This window comes from Rhinichthys klamathensis, unplaced genomic scaffold (assembly GCF_029890125.1).
Source record: "Rhinichthys klamathensis goyatoka isolate OS25496 unplaced genomic scaffold, OSU_Roscu_1.1 h1tg000358l_1, whole genome shotgun sequence".
In the NCBI taxonomy this organism is placed as follows: Eukaryota; Metazoa; Chordata; class Actinopteri; order Cypriniformes; family Leuciscidae; genus Rhinichthys; species Rhinichthys klamathensis.
The window spans coordinates 83762-105094 of NW_026606867.1; the positions used below are offsets into that span (position 1 = coordinate 83762).

The following is a 21333-nucleotide window of genomic DNA, read 5'->3' on the forward strand; positions in this document are numbered from 1 at the left end:
ATCAACACCTGTCCACAGTAGCAGTTGTTGTGCTGATGTCAAATCCACACGTGTATGTTACACACACATGTGCCCAACCGAAATGCACCACTCCACTGTTATTATGTGTGGGGGGGAAAGATTTGTTTTCAAACTAGGTCAAATAAGAAAGAAAGAAAGAAAGAAAGAAAGAAAGAAAGAAAGAAAGAAAGAAAGAAAGAAAGAAAGAAAGAAAGAAAGAAAGAAAGAAAGAAAGAAAGAAAGAAAGAAAGAAAGAAAGAAAGAAAGAAAGAAAGAAAGAAAGAAAGAAATAAAGAAAGAAAGAAAGAAAGAAAGAAAGAGCATCTAATCTATAAACTTTGTATATCTCATAAGGAAGTGATCTGGTACTCTGACCTTAAAAGCAAGAAAAGCAAACAATAATGAAATATAATGAGATGTTATTTAGATAAACATAAAACGTGTTGAAGCATGTGATGGCAAAAGCTATTGTACTCGCAGAAACGTGACAAGACAAAGGTTAAAAAAGGGTTGTAAATAATGTATTTTATAAGACGCACTGATTTGATCCCACAGCACTGAGAAAAACACAAGTGAAGAGTCAATACAGACCAGCAGAATCAACACAGGTAAGAATAACCACCTGTACATCTTTCTGAAGAAAAACTTTTTCTTTCTTTCTTTCTTTCTTTCTTTCTTTCTTTCTTTCTTTCTTTCTTTCTTTCTTTCTTTCTTTCTTTCTTTCTTTCTTTCTTTCTTTCTTTCTTTCTTTCTTTCTTTCTTTCTTTCTTTCATACTTTTGCAGTGATTTAGTTTGAAAATAATTGTTTGATTTTGTTTCAAACAAAGGGTGTTAATCTGCAATGTTGTCCTGATCTAACCCCTTAAATGTGTTTGGCGTAACTTGGTGTATTTTGGTTGATTCAGTGATGTTAACTTAAAAGTACACTGTGTAACATTTTTATTCAAAATTAACAAAATTTAAATAATCAGTCAATACATCATCAGTCCTTCTTCCAAAACATGTTTTTGTCTTACCTTGATTTATTATGAGCCTATTATTATATTTTAGACCTTAAGAGAGATGGTTTTCAAGGGAAATTGCGTATCTTATGTCCGTAAATGGAGAAAAGTTGCTCCGGCTACATTGGGTGTTTCTCAAACGGAAGGCTGCATCCTACCGAGACTGCGTCCTATAGTTCAGTCCTTCTGAGGCTTGTAGGCTATAGTGTCCTCTTCAGCAATTAAACGCTAGAATGAGACGGTCTAAGAGCGCATGCTACGTCACACATTTTCCCGCCCCCACGGTCCCTGAACGAAAATACTATTAAAACTTAATTTTGGAAAAATACTTTTTATTACAAATCTTTAGATTAACTGGCTTTTTATTCATGCAATACAGTGAATGACAGCCGTTTGCGGCCTCCCGGTGGCTTAGATTGTTGGCAGTTTAGTGTTAGTGATTAATTTACAGCCAAAAAAAAAGATAACATCTATACTTCATGTCCGAAAACATTATTTTTGTCTTACATTTTATAATAAACTCAGACAAGCTCAGTACCGGCTCGCTTTCCGTCTGTTTATTCTCATGAATTTAAATGTGTGCATTGGCTTGGCTTTTTAGAGATAGCGATAAGGAATTTGAAATGTTGTAAAAGCGACGCGGAGATGATGTTTTTTTACTCAACAGGCAAGTGAGGTATTTTATTAAACAGATAAATTGCTATATGTAGCTCTCTAACAGACTTCATTGTAAAGCATTATCTTTTGTGAAGGGTCATTTCATTATAGGTTGTTGTAGAGCTGTGTTGGATGTTGTTTTCAATGCTATACCAGTCTATTAATGGGTAGCCAATCTTCAGCTTGATATCCTTTCTGAACTGGTTATAGCCTTTTAGTGAATGATTTATGAGTAGTAGGATAATCTCTCTCTCTCTCTAGTTATAAAAAATAACCTTATTCATCCGCACAGTCACGCAGAGCCGAAGCACAACCAAAACAATGTTCAGTTTTGTTTTTTTCACTGCTAGAGGGACAAAAGTTACATAGTGTACCTTTAATTAAATCGTTCATTTAATAACGTTTCTCTCAGTGTAGTCGAATCCTGTTAAATGAATAATAATTTTATGAATTCTAGTCTTACTTTATTTAGTGAAAACTAAAATAACTGGTTGGTTTACATTGGTTTTAATATTATTAAATTTTCTCTTTCAGAAAGCAACTCTTTGGAGATTTTTGGCAAGATGAGAAAATTACTTTTGCTGGTTCTCACCTTAACAGGTATGATTTGTGCTCCAGTTATACCATCATTCAAATATACAGTTAATATTAACTGTGTTAGTTTAATAATTAACAGTTTGTCCTATTTCAGTAAACACTGTGTTTAGATTTTTGTTGTTGTTGTTGAAGTAGTCATAATTGCTGACAGCTTAGAATATCTAACAAGCTAAATGTTAAATAAATCCTAAAAGAGGTGAATAACTATATTTGATTGCTAGATTGATTAACATTATTACTTTCTTATTACAACTCTGTAGCTTCAGCCAGTCCACCAGTTCAGGATAAAACGCTGCCGTTTAAAGATTTGCCTTTTGATCATGTGGTCAAGGAGGATGTTTTGCCAGTGGTTAAAAAAGAACCAATAGTACAGCACACAGAAGCAGAACAAGGTCCTTTGAAGCAGGATGAACCTGTTGCAGATGTGCTGAAGCCAGAGACAATAGAGGAACACATAGAAGAGACGTCAGTGAGAGTGGAGGAACCTGTGATAGAGGAAGATGATCTGACTGAAGCAGAACAAGGTCCTCTAATGCAGGATGAACCTGTTGCAGATGTCGTGCTGGACCCAGAGACCATGGGGGAACACAGAGAAGAGACGTCAGTGAGAGTGGAGGAACCTGTGATAGAGGAAGATGATCTGACTGAAGCAGAACAAGGTCCTCTAATGCAGGATGAACCTGTTGCAGATGTCGTGCTGGACCCAGAGACCATGGGGGAACACAGAGAAGAGACGTCAGTGAGAGTGGAGGAACCTGTGATAGAGGAAGATGATCTGACTGAAGCAGAACAAGGTCCTCTAATGCAGGATGAACCTGTCGCAGATGTGCTGGACCCAGAGACAATGGAGGAATACAGAGAAGAGATGTCAGTGAGAATGGAGGAACCTGTAATAGAGGAAGATGATCTGACTGAAGCAGAACAAGGTCCTCTGATGCAGGATGAACCTATCGCAGATGTGCTGGACCCAGAGACAATAGAAGAACAAGAGATGTCAGTGAGAATGGAGGAACCTCTGACAGAGGAAGATGATCTGACTGAAGCAGAACAAGGTCCTCTGATGCAGGATGAACCTATTGCAGATGTCGTGCTGGACCCAGAGACAATGGAGGAATACAGAGAAGAGATGTCAGTGAGAATGGAGGAACCTGTAATAGAGGAAGATGATCTGACTGAAGCAGAACAAGGTCCTCTGATGCAGGATGAACCTATTGCAGATGTCGTGCTGGACCCAGAGACAATGGAGGAATACAGGGAAGAGATGTCAGTGAGAATGGAGGAACCTGTGATAGAGGAAGATGATCTTACTGAAGCAGAACAAGGTCCTCTGATGCAGGATGAACCTGTTGCAGAGGTGCTGGAGCCAGAGACAATAGAGGAACACAGAGAAACAGAAGATAATTCAGTGATAGTGGAGGAACCTGTGCTAGTGGCAGATTATATAAATGAAGAGACACCAGAGACAGAACTAGAGTCTATGCCGGAAATAGTTGCCATTCAGATGAACAGAAACAACGTACCTGTGGAGGAACCTGTGGAGGAACCTGTAGAGGAACCTGTAGAGGAACCAGAGGAACCTGTAGAAGAGTTAGAGTCTGTAGCTGAGATGGATATGAAGGTGGAATCTGAAAAAGAGGAAAATTTATTAGAGGAGCCTACACTCGAGGGTGACTATATCGTGGATGATGATCCGGAAGAAGTAATGGAACCATGAAGGGAACGAAGACTGACATTACAGACTGGTAAGCCACCTCAGATGATTTTGACTGGTACAAAACATGTCTGATAATAGCATATTTGCCCAAATGCTTTCAATACTGCAGTGTTCACAGTCACTGTTGACAGTTGCCTTCACCAAGCCGGTGTAAAGTGTAATGTAAACTTAGAGGCTTTATTGAATGATGATTGTAATGTGGTGATATGTCCACAGGGAGGTGGACTTGTGGAGGAGAATTGTGTAGAGATACTGAGTAAGTGTTGCCGCCAAACTACAATTAACAAAAATAAAAAGATGTGTTGCTCTTGTCACAAAGATAATCCAAGGGTTTAATTTAATTTATACATCTCTTATAGAGATGCTTTATTTATTTTTATGATCTGTTTTATTAGTTCAACAAAGCTTTGTTTTTTCTTTTCAGGTGATCTGGTGTTCAATGATGTACCATGCAAAATCCTCAAACCGTTCGTCTGTTCCTGTCCACTTTAGACAGCCTGGAGGTTAACCTAACCTGCTTTACAATGACTTTTATGAAGAAAATGTAAATAATAATAATAATATTTATTATTATTATTGCAATTTTTAAAAAGTAATTTAAAAGGGCTATGCCGTAATCAAATTGTTTTGTTAAATTTGCCATGGTTTACAAAAAATAATAATAATAAACAACATACATTTTTATACGCCACAACTGATTCATTTGTTAATATTGTATTGTCTTGTATATAAGTAATTTCGTTGTTTACTTGCTATTGTAAAAAGGTATTAAATAAAATGGACTTTTATTATGGTCTTTTATTATATTTTATTGCTGTAATTTTCATGGCAATAGTTGACTCATTTAGCTGTTAACTGAAAGGACACTCCATGTTAAATCCTCACAGAGCTTTTCGCTAAAGCTTCACAGAGGCTTTAGCAAGGCGCTTGTACGCTAATAGCTCTCATCACCATGAGCCTACCATGCAGGCTGTTTTCCATCCCATCATCTGCCCAGGAATGCCAGGATTCCCATGTTTCTATGCATCATCTATGGGATAAAGAGAGAGCCACTTGGTCTGACAGATGCATTTGTTGTGAAGCCAGTGGGGGACCCTGGGACAATAATAATGTTAAAAATGTGGAAACTTTGCATGAAGTTCTAAAGGTGAAGAGTGTAATTTCTGTGCCACTGCAACACCAAACAGACTTGCAAAATAACTTGACTTTACATTAAAATAAATAAATAAATAAAAATAGTGAATAGAGAAGACTTAAATCAGTGGTTATTGACAGCTGGGTCATGAAAAAATGTTTCATGTTATACACACAAACACACACACAGTAGTGAATAAATGTGATGTCTGGCCTAGAAAAAATTACATCACCCTTTATTCAAATATTAAACATTTATTTGTAAGCATTATTGTCTAGTTGTGCTTGGAGTTAATTGTTTTATTTGTGAAAGCAATGAAACATGCAAAATTGTGCGGACACATTTTTTGGCCATGCAGGTTGTCATACATAGAAATTATGAACACATGCAAAAACAAGAGATAACCAATAATAACATATTAGTAACTGATTATGTTGTACTCAATGTATGCTTTTTCCTGTGAGCTTTTTGTTTTTCTATGCACTTTTTGCATTGTAAAATAAAACCTGTAGCTGTAGTTTGCCTTGTACTTTATGCATATATTTATTTTCCTCATATTTTGATGATTTAATCAAACTTGTAGGGTCATTAAAAACAAATATCCCCTCCGGACATCACTTTTGTGATCGGGTTGGTGTGTTGCACCACAGAGCCACAGTATTTACAGAAAACTAGGAATACCTTACTAAAATTGTAACAATTCTAACAAGAAAATTACACACATCACCTTTAAAAATGAACTTACATGCTTAGTTCCCACCACTTAAGGATTATGCATTAAACTTCTGTTTTTGGAAGAATGAATCCCTTTGAGGTACCTTGCGAGTGTTTGGTTTTAATGGCCACACCGTGGATGCTGACGATCAGGTGCTGCGATGATCTAGAATCTTTAAAGCCAAAGATTGTCCAGAATGGTTCATCATTATAGATATTATTATCAGAATATCTAAAGATTAACGCCCTCTCTCTCACTTTGTCCGACATGCACTCCGGGATAAGGGGTTAAAGTTTACTTTGGCATGCACAATACATTGTTCTTCGTGGCTGAGTCAGTTTTCCATTTTACCTCAGCAGCAGCTGTGTTTTCGCTACTGGATGTCATGTGAAGGATTTGCAGTGACTAAAGCAAAACCATGCACTCCAGCCATTTCAGTCAGAAATGAAGACTCACCTGGTCTTATAGCCAAATATGTGCATGCTCTAAGTACAGTAATTTTACCTTTAAACAAATTAAGTATTTGCTTCAGATGGTACAGATGTTTCAACACTGATACAACAATGCTGAGTTAACCACTTGATATTATCACATTCAAAACATTGCTGTTTTATATTACAAATAAAGGGAAAAGTTAAACAGTGTGCGAATTTTCCTCATTTACTTTCATATCTTTCATTTTGATCCTGCTGCACCTGTTGAAGACAATTCAGATGTGCATTCTTTTTAACTCTTTTATTGAACATTGTGAATACTTTACATTTTCTCTGTCCAGTCTCAGGTTATTTTGAATTCTGATTCCATCCCAGCTATTAAAACTGACAGTTAGGTCATCCTACTCTTTCAGACAGTAAAATGTTCATCATCCTTAATATACCATTTGGGCTATAGGCTGCAGGTTATTAGACCCCAGTTTCAGCTTCCAAGATCCCACAGGCTGCAGTATATCTACCAGAGCCTAGTAAAGGGATATGCCTTCATGGATCATAAGATAGATATTTAAAAGAAACTGGCTCCCAACGAAATCCAACACGAGGACAAACACGAATACCTACAGCCATCTTTCCCCCATCTGTCTACATCTCTGTGTTTCCGCAAACTCTGGAACCAGTGAGAGGGATCAGTGATCCCTGAGGAGAGGATTGTACTCAGAGCTGTGGAATTAAATGGCTTTGAGACAACATGCAACTCTCTCTCTCTCTCTCTTAACTGCACATCTAAATAGTGCTTCCATGCTGCTTCTTTATATTTGCCCTGAGGATGTCAACTGTCAAGCATCAGGTCTGTTTTTTGTGTTTCTAAGTGTTTGTGACAGTATGTAAGTGTGATTTCATTTTGATTGCTGTTTGTTACTGATATAGTTTAGGGTTACATTTATTTCCAATCGAATTTTGATTTGTTTTGGGTGCTGTGCTATTCAATTCAATAACTACTCCAAAAAAATGCATCTGAGAAGTTTATGGAAGCACTGGAGAAAGGCTTGGAGTCCAAGCATTTAGCTGGTAATGAAGTTAGCTGAAAATAAAGTTTTATTGAGAATTTGATTGAGAATTAAAAATGTGATTCTTCCAACATGATAGCAGTACTGAGCGCGAAGACATTTGGACTTGATTCCGTAATGGAGACAGATGGAAGGACAGGTCTAAATGTGCAGAAAAAAGGAATCGCGGAGCAACCAGTCCCTGAAAAACCACCATCAAACAACCCAGAGGAAGGTAAATAAGTAGAGAATTGAGATTAGGGCTGACTTCTAATAGTCGAGGATTCGACGATTCGATTCGGAGAGGTCTGATTCGACTATGAACCTCATAGTCGAATAGTAGGCAAGTGTTATGAGGGGTGTGACGTTATTATATAACCGTGAGACCGACGGTTATAGTTGAACACCGTCATTAGAACTCTATAACCGCCAAAACCGTGCTATTAAAATATTTTTTTACAAACATTTTTTATCATAGAGAATGTTTAAATACTAATTTCATCTTACGAGGGAAACGGAGGCGGAGTTAGTGGTGCGATCGGAGGCTGCTACTGCTGGAGATGATTCGGGAGAGGTCTGTGCCCCTTTACCGATCAGAGCGCGCGCTGACACGGAGTAAAGCCTTGTTTATAATCGACGCGTCCGCACGAGCGCGAAGGTGCGGACGGCAAAAAAATGACGTGTTGGGTGCGCAAGACCCCATTTCGCTTGGCTGTGTGCACAGCTTTTTTTGTAACAGCGCGCGACGCCGCATCCGAGGATGAACGACTTCAAGCCGAATCTGCCCGAGCATGTAGGCTACGTCTCACCGCACCGGCACACAGTTTGCGCGTCTAAATTGCAAAGTTCATTGCAAAGTTTTTTTTGTGTTAAGCATTCATTTAATGGAAAGCACATTCACTTCTAGATGTCTTGCTGTTCATTTTAAATAAACGTAGAGCGAGTTGTCCTATAACAGACGAACAGTTATTCAACCGAACGTATAGCTGCTATCTAAAAAAAAAAAAAAAAAAGGTTCGACTATCAGTCGACTACGGCCAAATCTAACGAATCAGATTTGACTATGAAAATCCTTAGTCGAAAACAGCCCTAATTGAGATATGTGAGAAATATGACAGTGGGATCCAAAAATCAGTGAATAAAAATGCATTATGTAATGCATTTTTTAGATAAAAATAACAACAACAATCTTACTACCCAACAGGATTTGTAGATCTGAGACTTGTCTTGCACTCATGACAAAACACTTAAAACTCGACTTCACCGCAAATAGGCTACTTGTAACCCGATCTCATGAGAAAACGTAGCCTAACTATTTTACAATTTGGTGATTTCGTAGGAATTCGTCTGATATGTGATTCTCACAGAAATGTCCAATAAAAAAAAAATAAAAAACGTAAACATGAACCTAAACGTCAGTGGGGCATTTGCAAATTGTACAAAAACGTACAAATTAGATCACACAAATGAACGATTGCACTGACACATTTTACTGGTGCTCTTTTCAGAGGATCTGGAGGGCAAAGACATGCAGAAGGAGGCACTGAACAGGCGCAATGGCTGGGAGCCCAGTGTCTTCTACTCCCTTGGCAACGAGACCTTTTCCTTCACCGGGCAGGAGATCAGCATCCGAGAATCGCTCGACTCTTTTGGCGCCGTCATCTGGCCAGGCGTAAGAACGGACATTATCAGGTTCTCTTTCATCATCTCGTTTCGAGATCCACCTATGGGAAGGGCATCCGTACCTGACCTCTGCAGAAGCATCCAATTGCACCAAGTCTGGCTAACAGACAGAAGCGCGCAGCCAATGCCAGGTGAGGCCACACCCCCTTACCTACGGGCATATCACAGCTGGGCGCGCTGCTATTCCTCAGTTGACATTCGCTTCTCGCGATCTCTGCATTGACACAGTTCGGTTGGATTAACGTTACGCTGCTCACTTTCGAGTCTTCAGGAGGACATATTGCCAGATCAGCCTCCGCCAGACGTGAGTGACAGTCGTTTCTTCAGCCTATCCGCTGTGTTTTTTGCATCCGGAGCCGCCCGAGCTCTCGCTGTCCTTCACCTGCTCCTCCTTTACATGGCTGCCCGCCACGGATTTTTCCGAGTTCTTCACCGCTGGCCCACCCATGGCTATGTGACCGTCTAAACAGCCGCTTCCCCCGGGGAACAGCCTATCACGACGAGCCTGCCCGGCCGCGTGTGGTGCTCTCATCGCCGCTATAAGGACCCTCTCGTTCTGCGCGGTCTGCTTGGGCTTAACACGCTCAAGCTTTGGAGAACCCGGGGAATTGCGGTCATTGTAATTGCTGCCCATGTAGCTTTTACTAAGCCGGCTTTTAGTTGCACGACACAGCGCGCCGTGCTCGGCCTTTCTGACTCGGAGGAGAGACACGGTGATGATGACGCGCTACCGGGGGACTCCCGGAGCGCCACCTCTCTAAAATATTTGAGCTGACATCAGCCCAATCCGCATTCCCTGAAGAGGACATCTTCGTGGGAAAACCTCACTCTCGTTGACGAACCGGTCGGTTCCGGCGACGGGGATGACGCGGTCCTTTTAGCGTTCCCTAGGCTAGCGTTCACGCGGCTTTGCCTCCGTCCATCCTCCTGGAAGTTTGTGAGCGAGCGGCCGTTCGTCTCAACATTGTGTGGCCAGCTCCACAGAGCGCCACCGACCAGGATAGGAATATGTACGACGGGTAAACGCTGGGACCACCGCCCAGTCTGAACGGCTGGAGCCTCCCGCTAGACTGTTAACACGGTCTCACGGGCCTTGATTTGTTACGATTACGTGTTGAGGTTTTCAATTTATGCCTTCCTAGGAAGGCGGTCCCGAACGCAAGCGGCCTGCCTGTTGTTCGACCATTGGGAGTAACGTTAACTAACAGGGTCTCCCACCTACGGTCGGTTAATCCCCTCTCGTGGCTGCCCAGCCCGTATGTTAGTGGACGTTGTGTGTGTGTGTCCCCCTCCCCCCCACAACAACAAGTTACGGGGGAGGGGGCTGTCGTGAGGAAAAGTACATAGCAGTGTTACCACACCGCACGCACTTGGTTCCCCTCACCCAGTTATTAAAGGCTTCGGCCCCAGTGTTTCCCAACACAAAACACACACATTACTAAACAACACATTTAATAAACGAATCAAATGAATTCGTGCAGATTTATATATCTGCCAGCGGCAACATAGAGAGCAAATCTCTCTGATCCCATGCATGTCGCCCTGAGTCCGTCCACAAGAGGTCGTCATTGCCTCATAAATCAACCAACTGGGCTCACACAGCTCAGTTGCGGCTGTCCAGCCGATGTGTTTTTAGTGGACGTTGTGTGTGTAAGGCCCCTGTGTTCCCCAACACAAAACACACACATAACTAAATAACACTTAAAAAAAAAAAAAAAAAAAACGCATTAAATAAATCCGTTACAGAGAGAGTATCTCTCTCCGCGGATATTATTTTTCTGCCTGCACTTGAGACTGCCCAGTTCATGTGTTCAGGAGATATGTGTTTTTCCCACTTTTGGGGGCACCTTGTGAAGGAAAGTTCAGCACAGTGGACACCACACTATGTTTCCCTCACTCTGTCAATAAAGGCTTCGGCCCCAGTGTTTGCCCAACACAAAACACACAAAGCTACGAATCAAATGAATTCGTTTTGGAGAGAAGACCTCTCTCCGCAAAGAAAACTTCTCACTGCAGAGAGATGAAATCCCTCCAAACCTCTGCATGTCGCCTCTAGTGTTCCCACTAGATGGCGCCTTTGCATCACAAATGAACCAGCTGGGCCCATACAGCTCCGCTCCGGCCCGAGCGGGGGCGCTCGCGAGTCACAAAGCGGCTTGGCAAGCCGTTTCAGCGCCCGAGTGGGTTTTTGCGTACTGTAACCCAGGGTTACAAGCTGCAGTTTGCAATAAAACCTCCGCATTTCAACGGCGTTCTCTCTTCTCACACAGAAGAAAACGCCTCACACATTCTGAAAGAGGAAATTTCCTCCCTCCTAACAAGGGAGCGATTCAGATGGTGCCACCCAATCTGATAAACCATGGTTTTTATTCCTGGTATTTTCATGTTCCAAAAGGCGTGGCGCCCCCCCGCCCTATATTGGACCTTCGAGTGTTGAACAAACATTTGAGGAAATTCAATTTCAGAATGTGACACAAGCCTCTCTCGCCTGTGCCATAAAGCAGAACGACTGGTTCACATCAGTCGATCTGAAAGATGCTTTCTTTCACATAAGCATCTACCCTCCACACAGGAAATATCTTCGTTTCGCCTACCAAGGCGTTTGTTACGAATTCACAGTTCTTCCGTTCGGGCGCAATTTGAGTCCCCGAACTTTCTGTCTGTGTGCGGAGGTGGGCGTGGCGCCCCTGAGACTATCAGGGCTGAGAATTCTGACTTACTGGCTCATCATAGCCAAATCAAAGGAGATGGTGTCGCTGGACACCGGCCGGGTGCTCGCGCACATCACATCCCTCGGGTTCAAGGTGAATGCGAGCGAAAACAATCTGACTCCCAGTCAGAATGTCATTTTCCTGGGCTTGGAATTGAACTCAGTCTCCATGCGAGCGCGTCTCTCTCAAGAGCGCGTTCGCTCGCTGATGGACTGTCTGTCTCAGTTCAGTGAAGGGGCGAGAGTACAATATCGCACATGCCTCAGGCTGCAGGATCTCATGGCTTCATCTATCCAAGTTGTGCCATTGGTCTCCTGAGAATGAGAACGTTCACGAAATGGGTTTTGTACACTTCATTTCAGCCCGATTTGCGATCTCTGCCGCTCGGTAACGATGACGCGTGCCTGCTCGGCGGCCTTGCGCCATTGGGAGAGCGAGAACTTTTACGCACGGGGAACCCCCCCTCGGGACGGTACGATGCGAAAAGTTTTGACGACAGATGCGTCCTTAACAGGCTGGGGAACCACCCAGGAAGGCAGAACGGTGAACGGTCTGTGGCTGAGCAGACTACGTTCAGCGCACATTAACTATTTAGAGCTTTTACTATTTGGAAAGCTCTGAATCATTTTCTGCCTTGCCTGCAGGGACATCCTGTTCTAGTACGGTGCGATAATACCACGGTAGTGGCTTATATCAACCGTCAGGGTGGCATGCGCTCGTCGAAACTCCACGCTCTAGCTTACAGGCTTTTGGTGTGGAGCAGACAGGTTTTTCTGTCATTACGCGTGACTCATGTCCCGGGCATTCGGAACAGAGGCGCGGATCTGCTATCGAGGGGAAACCCAATCCACGGGGATTGGCGTCTTCACCCGCAGATAGTGGAGAGGTTATGGATGAGATTGGACAGGCAGCCGTAGATCTTTTCGCCTCGCGCGAAACTCACCATTGTCCTATGTTCTTCTCGCTAAAGGACATGGACGCGCCCCTCGGGGCAGACGCACTGGCCCACCCATGGCCCAAAGTGCTGTTGTATGCTTTTCCTCCCCTGTGCCTGATAATTTTCACACTGGCCAGGGTGAGAGAGCACGGCCTGTCTCTCATTCTGATAGCACCCAGGTGGCCCAAAGCCCCATGGCTGGCAGAGATAATCCCTCTGTTATACGCCGAGCCATGGCGCCTCCCCCCTCGCACGGACATACTGTCCCAAGCCAACGGGGAGATTTACCACCCCCACCCGGACAGGGTGGCTCTCTGGGCCTGGCCCGTGAGAGGACGAACCAAAATGCACTGGGGCTCCCGCCGCGTGTGAAGGCTAGGGCCGTTTCCACGCGATCCCTATATGGCTGTAAGTGGCAAGTGTTCGAAGGGTGGTATGATGGGCGTGGTTTCACATCTTATCAGTGCTCGGTGCCTGATATTTTGTGTTTCCTGCAAGACCTCATGGAAAGAGGCAGGTCCTTTTCCACTATTAAGGTCTACCTGGCTGCGATTTCAGCCTGTCATGTGGGTTTTGGGGCTCCACCGTCAGGCAGCACCCTCTAACCCGCAGATTTATGGAGGGTGCACGCCGCTCTTTGCTGGTCATCAGGAGATCTGTTGAATCTGTCCCAGAGTGGGACCTCTCCATGGTGCTGGAAGCACGGTCTCTGTATCCTTTTGAGCCTCTGGGGAGTATTTCCCTTAAGCTGCTGTCCCTCAAGACAGCTTTGCTCTCGGCCTTGGCATCTGCTAAACGGGTCAGTGAGCTACATGCACTCTCGGTTCACCCCTCGTGCGCCAAATTCTCCCTAAGTGGAGATAAGGTTTTCCTTAAGCCTAACCCGGCCTTCATGCCGAAATGCTTCCCTGCGTTCACGTCGGAGGTTTTGGAGCTATCCGCTTTTCACCCTCCACCCTTTGCCTCCCCGGAGGATCAGGGGCTGAATGCTCTGTGTCCCGTCCGTGCTCTGCAAGCATAATGACCAGGACCAGTGCTTTCCGCAAGAGCGACCAGCTCTTTGTTTCAAGGGCTCCCCTGCACAAGGGGAGTCCCATTTCAAAGCAATGCCTCTCACATTGGCTTGTGGACGCTATACTATGGCTTAGGAAGCAAAGGGAGTGCAGCCCCAAGGGGCATCAGAGCTCATTCCACAAGGGGCTTAGCCGCCTCTTGGGCTTTGTTCAGGGGAGTGCCACTGCAGGACATCTGCTCCGCGGCCAGCTGGGCCTCTCCTCATACCTTTGAGCGTTACTACCGGTTGGATGTCACCAGAACTTCGGTGGCACACTCGGTCCTAGGGGTAGGGTCCTCTTAGCCCTTTCCCACAGCCCCGTTTGGTTAACCAACGAGGAGTGAATGGGCCAGCTGGCCATGTTCATTCCTGTCACCAAGCATTCGCATTCCTTCTTGGGTTTAGCTATGTGCATTGGTGGTGCGGGGGCCATTATCATGTATGTGTCTCATGCATGTTTCATGCCCTGCTTGTCCACAGCAGTTAGCGTGGCGGAGAACTTGCAGGGTCATGTTTGTGGGACGTGTCAGGCACCGCCTCTCTGAGGTGACCGTCCTTCTCTGGCCTTCAGAACCTCACTGTGAGTGTATTGGGCAATCGGGGAGCTGTCCATGTCTCTCCCATAGGTGGATCTCGAAACGAGATGACGAAAGAGAACAATAGGTTACTGTCGTAACCCCGGTTCTCTGAAACATCAAGTGGAGAGATCCACCAGCTTTGCCCCGCTTGCCGCACGAGAAGCGAATATACTTACTGAGGAATAGCAGCGCGCCCAGCTGTGATATCCCCGTAGGTAAGGGGGTGTGGCCTCACCTGGCATTGGCTGCACGCTTCTGTCTGTTAGCCAGACTTGGTGCAATTGGATGCTTCTGCAGAGGTCAGGTACGGATGCCCTTCCCATAGGTGGATCTCTCCACTCGATGTTTCAGAGAACCGGGGTTACGACAGTAACCCATTGGCTTGTTTTTATACCAAGATACTGCCCTTTTTATCGCCATTCTAAACACCGCTTTTAAGCCCTGCAGAAACTTTTAACCCAGCATTTTGAGGTGACAAACTTGTTCAGTGTGAAACGATGCGGTGTTATGCTGCGTTGCCACAACAAGTGACGTTATATCGGAGCGGTTCACATCCTGTCGTCCTCGACTTCTCGACGGACTGGGAATTCATTTCTTTTGGTGCGTTGAAGTCCTTCTGGGAAGTTCGTAGCTGCTATAGACCTTATGTAGCCCCGCCCCTTTTCAGCGCTGCGCTCGTTCCGGTCTGTATTTTCACAGCGATCTTGCATAGGTATGAATGAACTGCTCGTAAAAAAAATTCCGGTCGACATTTGTTAAGACATAGCCTATGCTTTACAATGCTTATGATAAACATTACAATGCTCATGATAACTTTTGTTAACTCTACAATAAGTAAATCCACTTCACCAGCTAATTACTCCTGGACAGCGATGCCATAGAAATATACAGAGCGACCGCAAAAACGGAAGTTCAAAGACAATATTCTAAAGATGTCGGCGTTTCTCTGGTGCATAAGGTCTATACAAGTTGGGAAGTCGTATTTTCGACGTCAGGACAGGTGCATTCAATTCATGCAAGATGGCGGTGTGATTAATTAATTAATTAACTTGAGTTTTTAACTCTCTCTATACTTTTAAATGAAAACCAATGAGGAGTGTTGTGGTTTTTAATGTTTTTAATTAATTTATGAAGGCGCAGTAAACTTTATCATTACATATATTGTTATATTGCAATGCTATTGTATTTTGTGCAGGGAATTAGCTTATTTTGTTGTAAATAAAAAAAAGCTTGACAGGTCACTGCTAAATACCAAATATTGTGGTATTCCGCCACGTTGCCCGATGCCCCCTCATAAAGATTGGGGCTAAAAGAAAAACCACGTAGGCTACTTACGACTTAGTGGAGGCGACCTTTCAACTCGTAAACACGGCTTGTTTGAGATGCGCCCAATTGCCTCGCCTGAAATGTATGCGAGAGTATACTAAAAAATATAAAAAATTTAGTAGCCTACATAAAAATACATATATAGGTCATTCTCAAAAAATTAGCATATTGTGATAAAGTTCATTATTTTCCATAATGTAGTGATAAAAATTAAACTTTCATATATTTTAGATTCATTGCACACCAACTGAAATATTTCAGGTCTTTTATTGTTTTAATACTGATGATTTTGGCATACAGCTCATGAAAACCCAAAATTCCTGTCTCAAAAAAATAGCATATTTCATCCGACCAATAAAAGAAGTGTTTTTAATACAAACAAAAAAAAGTCAACCTTCAAATAATTATGTTCAGTTATGCACTCAATAGTCAATACTTGGTCGGGAATCCTTTTGCAGAAATGACTGCTTCAATGCGGCGTGGCATGGAGGCAATCAGCCTGTGGCACTGCTGAGGTGTTATGGAGGCCCAGGATGCTTCGATAGCGGCCTTAAGCTCATCCAGAGTGTTGGGTCTTGCGTCTCTCAACTTTCTCTTCACAATATCCCACAGATTCTCTATGGGGTTCAGGTCAGGAGAGTTGGCAGGCCAATTGAGCACAGTAATACCATGGTCAGTAAACCATTTACCAGTGGTTTTGGCACTGTGAGCAGGTGCCAGGTCGTGCTGAAAAATGAAATCTTCATCTTCATAAAGCTTTTCAGCAGATGGAAGCATGAAGTCCTCCAAAATCTCCTGATAGCTAGCTGCATTGACCCTGCCCTTGATAAAACACAGTGGACCAACACCAGCAGCTGACATGGCACCCCAGACCATCACTGACTGTGGGTACTTGACACTGGACTTCAGGCATTTTGGCATTTCCTTCTCACCAGTCTTCCTCCAGACTCTGGCACCTTGATTTCCGAATGACATGCAAAACTGAGCAACAGTCCAGTGCTGCTTCTCTGTAGCCCAGGTCAGGCGCTTCTGCCGCTGTTTCTGGTTCAAAAGTGGCTTGACCTGGGGAATGCGGCACCTGTAGCCCATTTCCTGCACACGCCTGTGCACGGTGGCTCTGGATGTTTCTACTCCAGACTCAGTCCACTGCTTCCGCAGGTCCCCCAAGGTCTGGAATCGGTCCTTCTCCACAATCTTCCTCAGGGTCCGGTCACCTCTTCTCGTTGTGCAGCGTTTTTTGCCACACTTTTTCCTTCCCACAGACTTCCCACTGAGGTGTCTTGATACAGCACTCTGGAAACAGCCTATTTGTTCAGAAATTTCTTTCTGTCTTACCCTCTTGCTTGAGGGTGTCAATGATGGCCTTCTGGACAGCAGTCAGGTCGGCAGTCTTACCCATGATTGCGGTTTTGAGTAATGAAACAGGCTGGGAGTTTTTAAAAGCCTCAGGAATCTTTTGCAGGTGTTTTGAGTTATTTAGTTGATTCAGATGATTAGGTTAATAGCTCGTTTAGAGACCCTTTTCATGATATGCTAATTTTTTGAGACAGGAATTTTGGGTTTTCATGAGCTGTATGCCAAAACCATCAGTATTAAAACAATAAAAGACCTGAAATATTTCAGTTGGTGTCCAATGAATCTAAAATATGTGAAAGTTTAATTTTTATCATTACATTATGGAAAATAATGAACTTTATCACAATATGCTAATTTTTTGAGAAGGACCTGTATATAAAAACACATGTCTGTATTAAAGAAAAAGATTATTGATAAACACGTTGGCCTATTTGGAATGTAATTAAATAACAAGTAGGCTACTTTGGGTGTCTCGTTCATTATATTTATTTTCATATAAAAAAAAGCAACAGAACTTAAATTACATCCAGTTTATTGGCAACACTGCGCACGAGTGTGAATCCCGCGATGCCTTTGATCTCACAGGTGTCTGATCCACTGCGAGAAGAGAGAACTGTCCGGCTTGCCTGCACTTTTTTCGCTCCTCCTCTCACCTAAATTTTAGGCGAGGCAAGGCGCATCTCAAACAAGCCTATTCTCAGTCAGACTTGAAATTATGCATTTCTATGGGAACACTTTCAAATGCCAAATGAATATGCAGTGGTCAGGTGGTACAGCGGTCACGTGGAACAAGTCGGAGCTCTTAGAAAATTCTGAGCTTATAAATTGTAATTACGAGTTCTATGAGGCCGTGAATGCTTTTTACAAGTCGGAATCTCGTAATTTACGATAATTCCTACATGATATGAGCACACCTTTAGAATGTTAAAAGTAGATGCTTATGCTGCCTTCACGTTCTATAGGAAAATGTCTATTTCCCACTTCGGAAGTTGTAATTACGAGCTTGTTGCATTCAATTGCTTTGTTGTCGAAAAGAATAGGAATCATGGAGGATATCATGTTTATTCTTGCCTACTTCTTGGGGAAATCATATTAAAGCCTAAATGCACTGAAGATATTGCGTTTTGAATAAAATGTAGCGTCCTATTCATTGACAACCATTCACTAGTACGCTATCAGCTTGCAGACCATTCTGAATATTCAGTCAAATATACATTTCACTGTATAAATTAATTGTAAAACATTAATTATGCATCAAATGGCAGCAATCGTTCTCCCCTTAGGCCTCAGCCATGTTTTAAATTCATGGCACACCCAAAAAAAGACCGTTTCACTCTTACTTTTGTCCATTCAGGTAAAACTAGATAGTGCAGTCAGCAAAATAGGCCTATAATATGAGGATGTGTAATGCTATAGTAAACAAGTTGTGTGCTGCTTTCATCCAATAAATGACACTGACACCGCAAATGCAAATAATAACTTTAATGTCACTATAAAATTGACCATTCCTTTTTTATGAAATATGGCAGTATTTATGTGCACATCATTATTTAAAAAAAATTTATAGGCTACAACCTGTCACTCAAATGAGATTGCCTGATGGACAAAATCATGTCTCACCATATATTGTTTGGTTTGAGAAGCCATTTCACTTGAATAGGCCTACACATCACAATAGGGAAGAAAAGACGATTGCAACTTCGGTTTCATGCCGACTTTAACCCAGGGTTTAGAAATGTACCATGCAAAATACCAGCAAGATAACCCAGGGTTGAGAATGACCTATTCATAACTGTTTCAAGTGTTAAAAGCCCTTATGAGTTTTATGGCATAGGCATTTGCTCAGATTGTGTGTGTGCACATAGGCTGTGGCTCTCTGTCGGTATTTGGAGAAGAACCAGGAACAGGTTGATCTGCTGGATAAAGCAGTGCTGGAACTTGGAGCGGGAACAGGACTGGTGTCCATAGTGGCAAGTTTTCTAGGTAGGCCTACGTAAACTAGCCTACAATTTTTTTGTTTTTTGTTTAAGTTGAAAGGTCAAATTGATTTGACTTTAAATTACTTATTTGACTACCGTATTTATTCCCATGTACTAAATTCTTTAAAAAAATGTTTTACATCAAGGTGCCTGGGTCACAGCCACAGATCTGCCCGATGTCTTGCCAAATCTGAACTTTAACCTTTCGCGCAACACACGGGGCCGCTGCAGGTACACACCTCAGGTGGCGGCTCTGACCTGGGGTCAGGATGTGAAACGAAACTTTCCCAGCTCTGTCTACCATTACAACTATGTGCTGTGTACAGACGTGGTTTATCATCACAACTTTCTGGAAGATCTACTGATCACCATGCAGTACTTCTGCGAGCCAGGAACCACCGTACTGTTGGCAAATAAGGTCAGGCTCTGTATGTTTTTCATTTAGCCATTCATTTTAGCTAACATGTTAAATTTATAAGGGTCTGATGTAGTCTCTTTTATAAGACCTGTTGGCTCTTGATGTTTCATTTCCAACAGGTGAGATTCCAATCTGACCTGCGTTTCATTGAAAACTTCAAAAATGTTTTTAACGTTACATTGCTGGAAGAGATCCCACAAGAGGAGGTAAGGATCTACAAGGCCACTGCAAGGAAGTGAGCCCAAATGAGAGAGAAAGAGAAGAGAGAGAACCGACAACATGATGTGTAGCAAGAAATGTATTCGACTTGAGAGATTATACATGAAATGAGTCCAGCAGCCCCAATATTGAATGGAAGGTGCTCCACCTGTTGGCCATCTATGAAGTTACAATAAATGACAGCTGAACCTACAATTATGCATCTCAAAAAAAGTGGATAAAAAAGTGGATACATGTATGATTTTATGTGTTTAGTAAAAATTATGGAAGCTTCTTTTCACTTTAGTTTAAAAAATGTTTTTTTTTTTTTTTTTTTTTTTTTTTTATGCTTAGTCATACTTATAATTGTCAATTTGTCTCAAAGCAACCATTTCTCACAATTTTCTAGGGCTGTTTTCGACTAAGGATTTCCATAGTCGAATCTGATTCGTTAGATTTTGCCATAGTCGACTGATAGTCGAGCCTTTTTTTTTTTTTTTTTTAGATAGCAGCTAGACGTTCGGTTGAATAACTGTTCGTCTGTTATAGGACAACTCGCTCTAAGTTTATTTAAAATGAACAGCAAGACAACTAGAAGTGAATGTGCTTTCCATTAAATGAATCCTTAACACACAAAAAAAAACGTTGCAATGAACGTGCTTTGTTTTAAATAAATCACACACAGTAAATAAAACCTTAACAACAAAACTTTGCAATGAACTTTGCAATTTAGACGCGCAAACTGCGTGCCGGTGCGGTGAGACGTATAGCCTACATGCTCGGGCAGATTCAGCTTGAAGTCGTTCATCCTCGGATGCGGCGTCGCGCGCGCTGTTACAAAAAAAGCTGTGCACACAGCCAAGCGAAATGGGGTCTTGCCGGGCTTGCGCACCCAACGCGTCATTTTTTTGCCGTCCGCACCTTCGCGCTCGTGCGGACGCGTCGAGTATAAACAAGGCTTTACTCCGTGTCAGCGCGCGCTCTGATCGGTAAAGGTGCACAGACCTCTCCCGAATCATCTCCAGCAGTAGCAGCCTCCGATCGCACCACTAACTCCGCCTCCGTTTCCCTCGTAAGATGATATTAGTATTTAAACATTCTCTATGATAAAAAATGTTTGTAAAAAATATTTTAATAGCACGGTTTTGGCGGTTATAGAGTTCTAATGACGGTGTTCACCTATAAGCGTCGGTCTCACGGTTATATAACGTCACACCCCTCATAACACTTGCCTACTATTCGACTATGAGGTTCATAGTCGAATCAGACCTCTCCGAATCGAATCGTCGAATCCTCGACTATTAGAAGTCAGCCCTACAATTTTCTATTTCTTATTTTAACTGATATTTAAAATTAAGTAATCTGTTGTATTAGTTGGAAACAGGCTTTGTTTAAAAGAAATTGATACTTTTATTCATATATGGGTTTTTTTCTATTCCAAATCAATTTCTTTTTTTTTTTTTAAAGATTTCTATTCCAAATAAATGCTGTTCTCCTGAGCTTTCTATTCATCAAAGAATCCTGAAAAAAAGCATCAGTTTGCACAAAAATAAGCAGCACTGTTTTCCAACATTGACAATAATGAGATGCGTTTCTTGAGCACCAAATCAGCATATTAGAAAGATTTCTGATGGATCATGTGACACTGAAGTCTGGAGTAATGATGCTGAAAATTCAGCTTTGCCATCACAGGAATCAATTACATTTCCAAAATAATTTTACAGACCCCAAACTTTTGAACAGTAGTGTAGCTTTGAAACAGACAAGCTCATGGAAGAGATCACTCAGAGAAT

The 21333-nt window shown here is 42.6% G+C and overlaps 2 protein-coding genes across 3 annotated transcripts; both read left to right on the plus strand.

Moving 5' to 3' along the window:
- The first annotated feature begins 531 nt into the window (after positions 1-531).
- LOC130069242 (probable serine/threonine-protein kinase kinX) lies at positions 532-4762 on the plus strand. 2 transcript variants are annotated; one of them, XR_008803744.1, is made up of 5 exons: positions 532-608; positions 2194-2259; positions 2517-3998; positions 4187-4226; positions 4395-4762. XR_008803744.1 is itself a non-coding variant. In XM_056233004.1 (4 exons), exons 2-3 carry the CDS (start codon positions 2223-2225, stop codon positions 3968-3970), a joined length of 1491 nt encoding a protein of 496 aa, XP_056088979.1. In that variant the 5' UTR covers positions 532-608; positions 2194-2222; the 3' UTR covers positions 3971-3998; positions 4395-4762. The 2 variants fall into 2 exon arrangements, 1 of the variants encoding a protein (XP_056088979.1); XM_056233004.1 differs by lacking the exon at positions 4187-4226.
- Positions 4763-7438: 2676 nt separating this feature from the next.
- mettl21cb (methyltransferase 21C, AARS1 lysine b) lies at positions 7439-19752 on the plus strand. Its single transcript, XM_056233018.1, has 5 exons — positions 7439-7535; positions 8809-8972; positions 18811-18928; positions 19071-19342; positions 19462-19752. Exons 1-5 carry the CDS (start codon positions 7439-7441, stop codon positions 19579-19581), a joined length of 771 nt encoding a protein of 256 aa, XP_056088993.1. The 3' UTR covers positions 19582-19752.
- The last annotated feature ends 1581 nt before the right edge of the window (positions 19753-21333 follow it).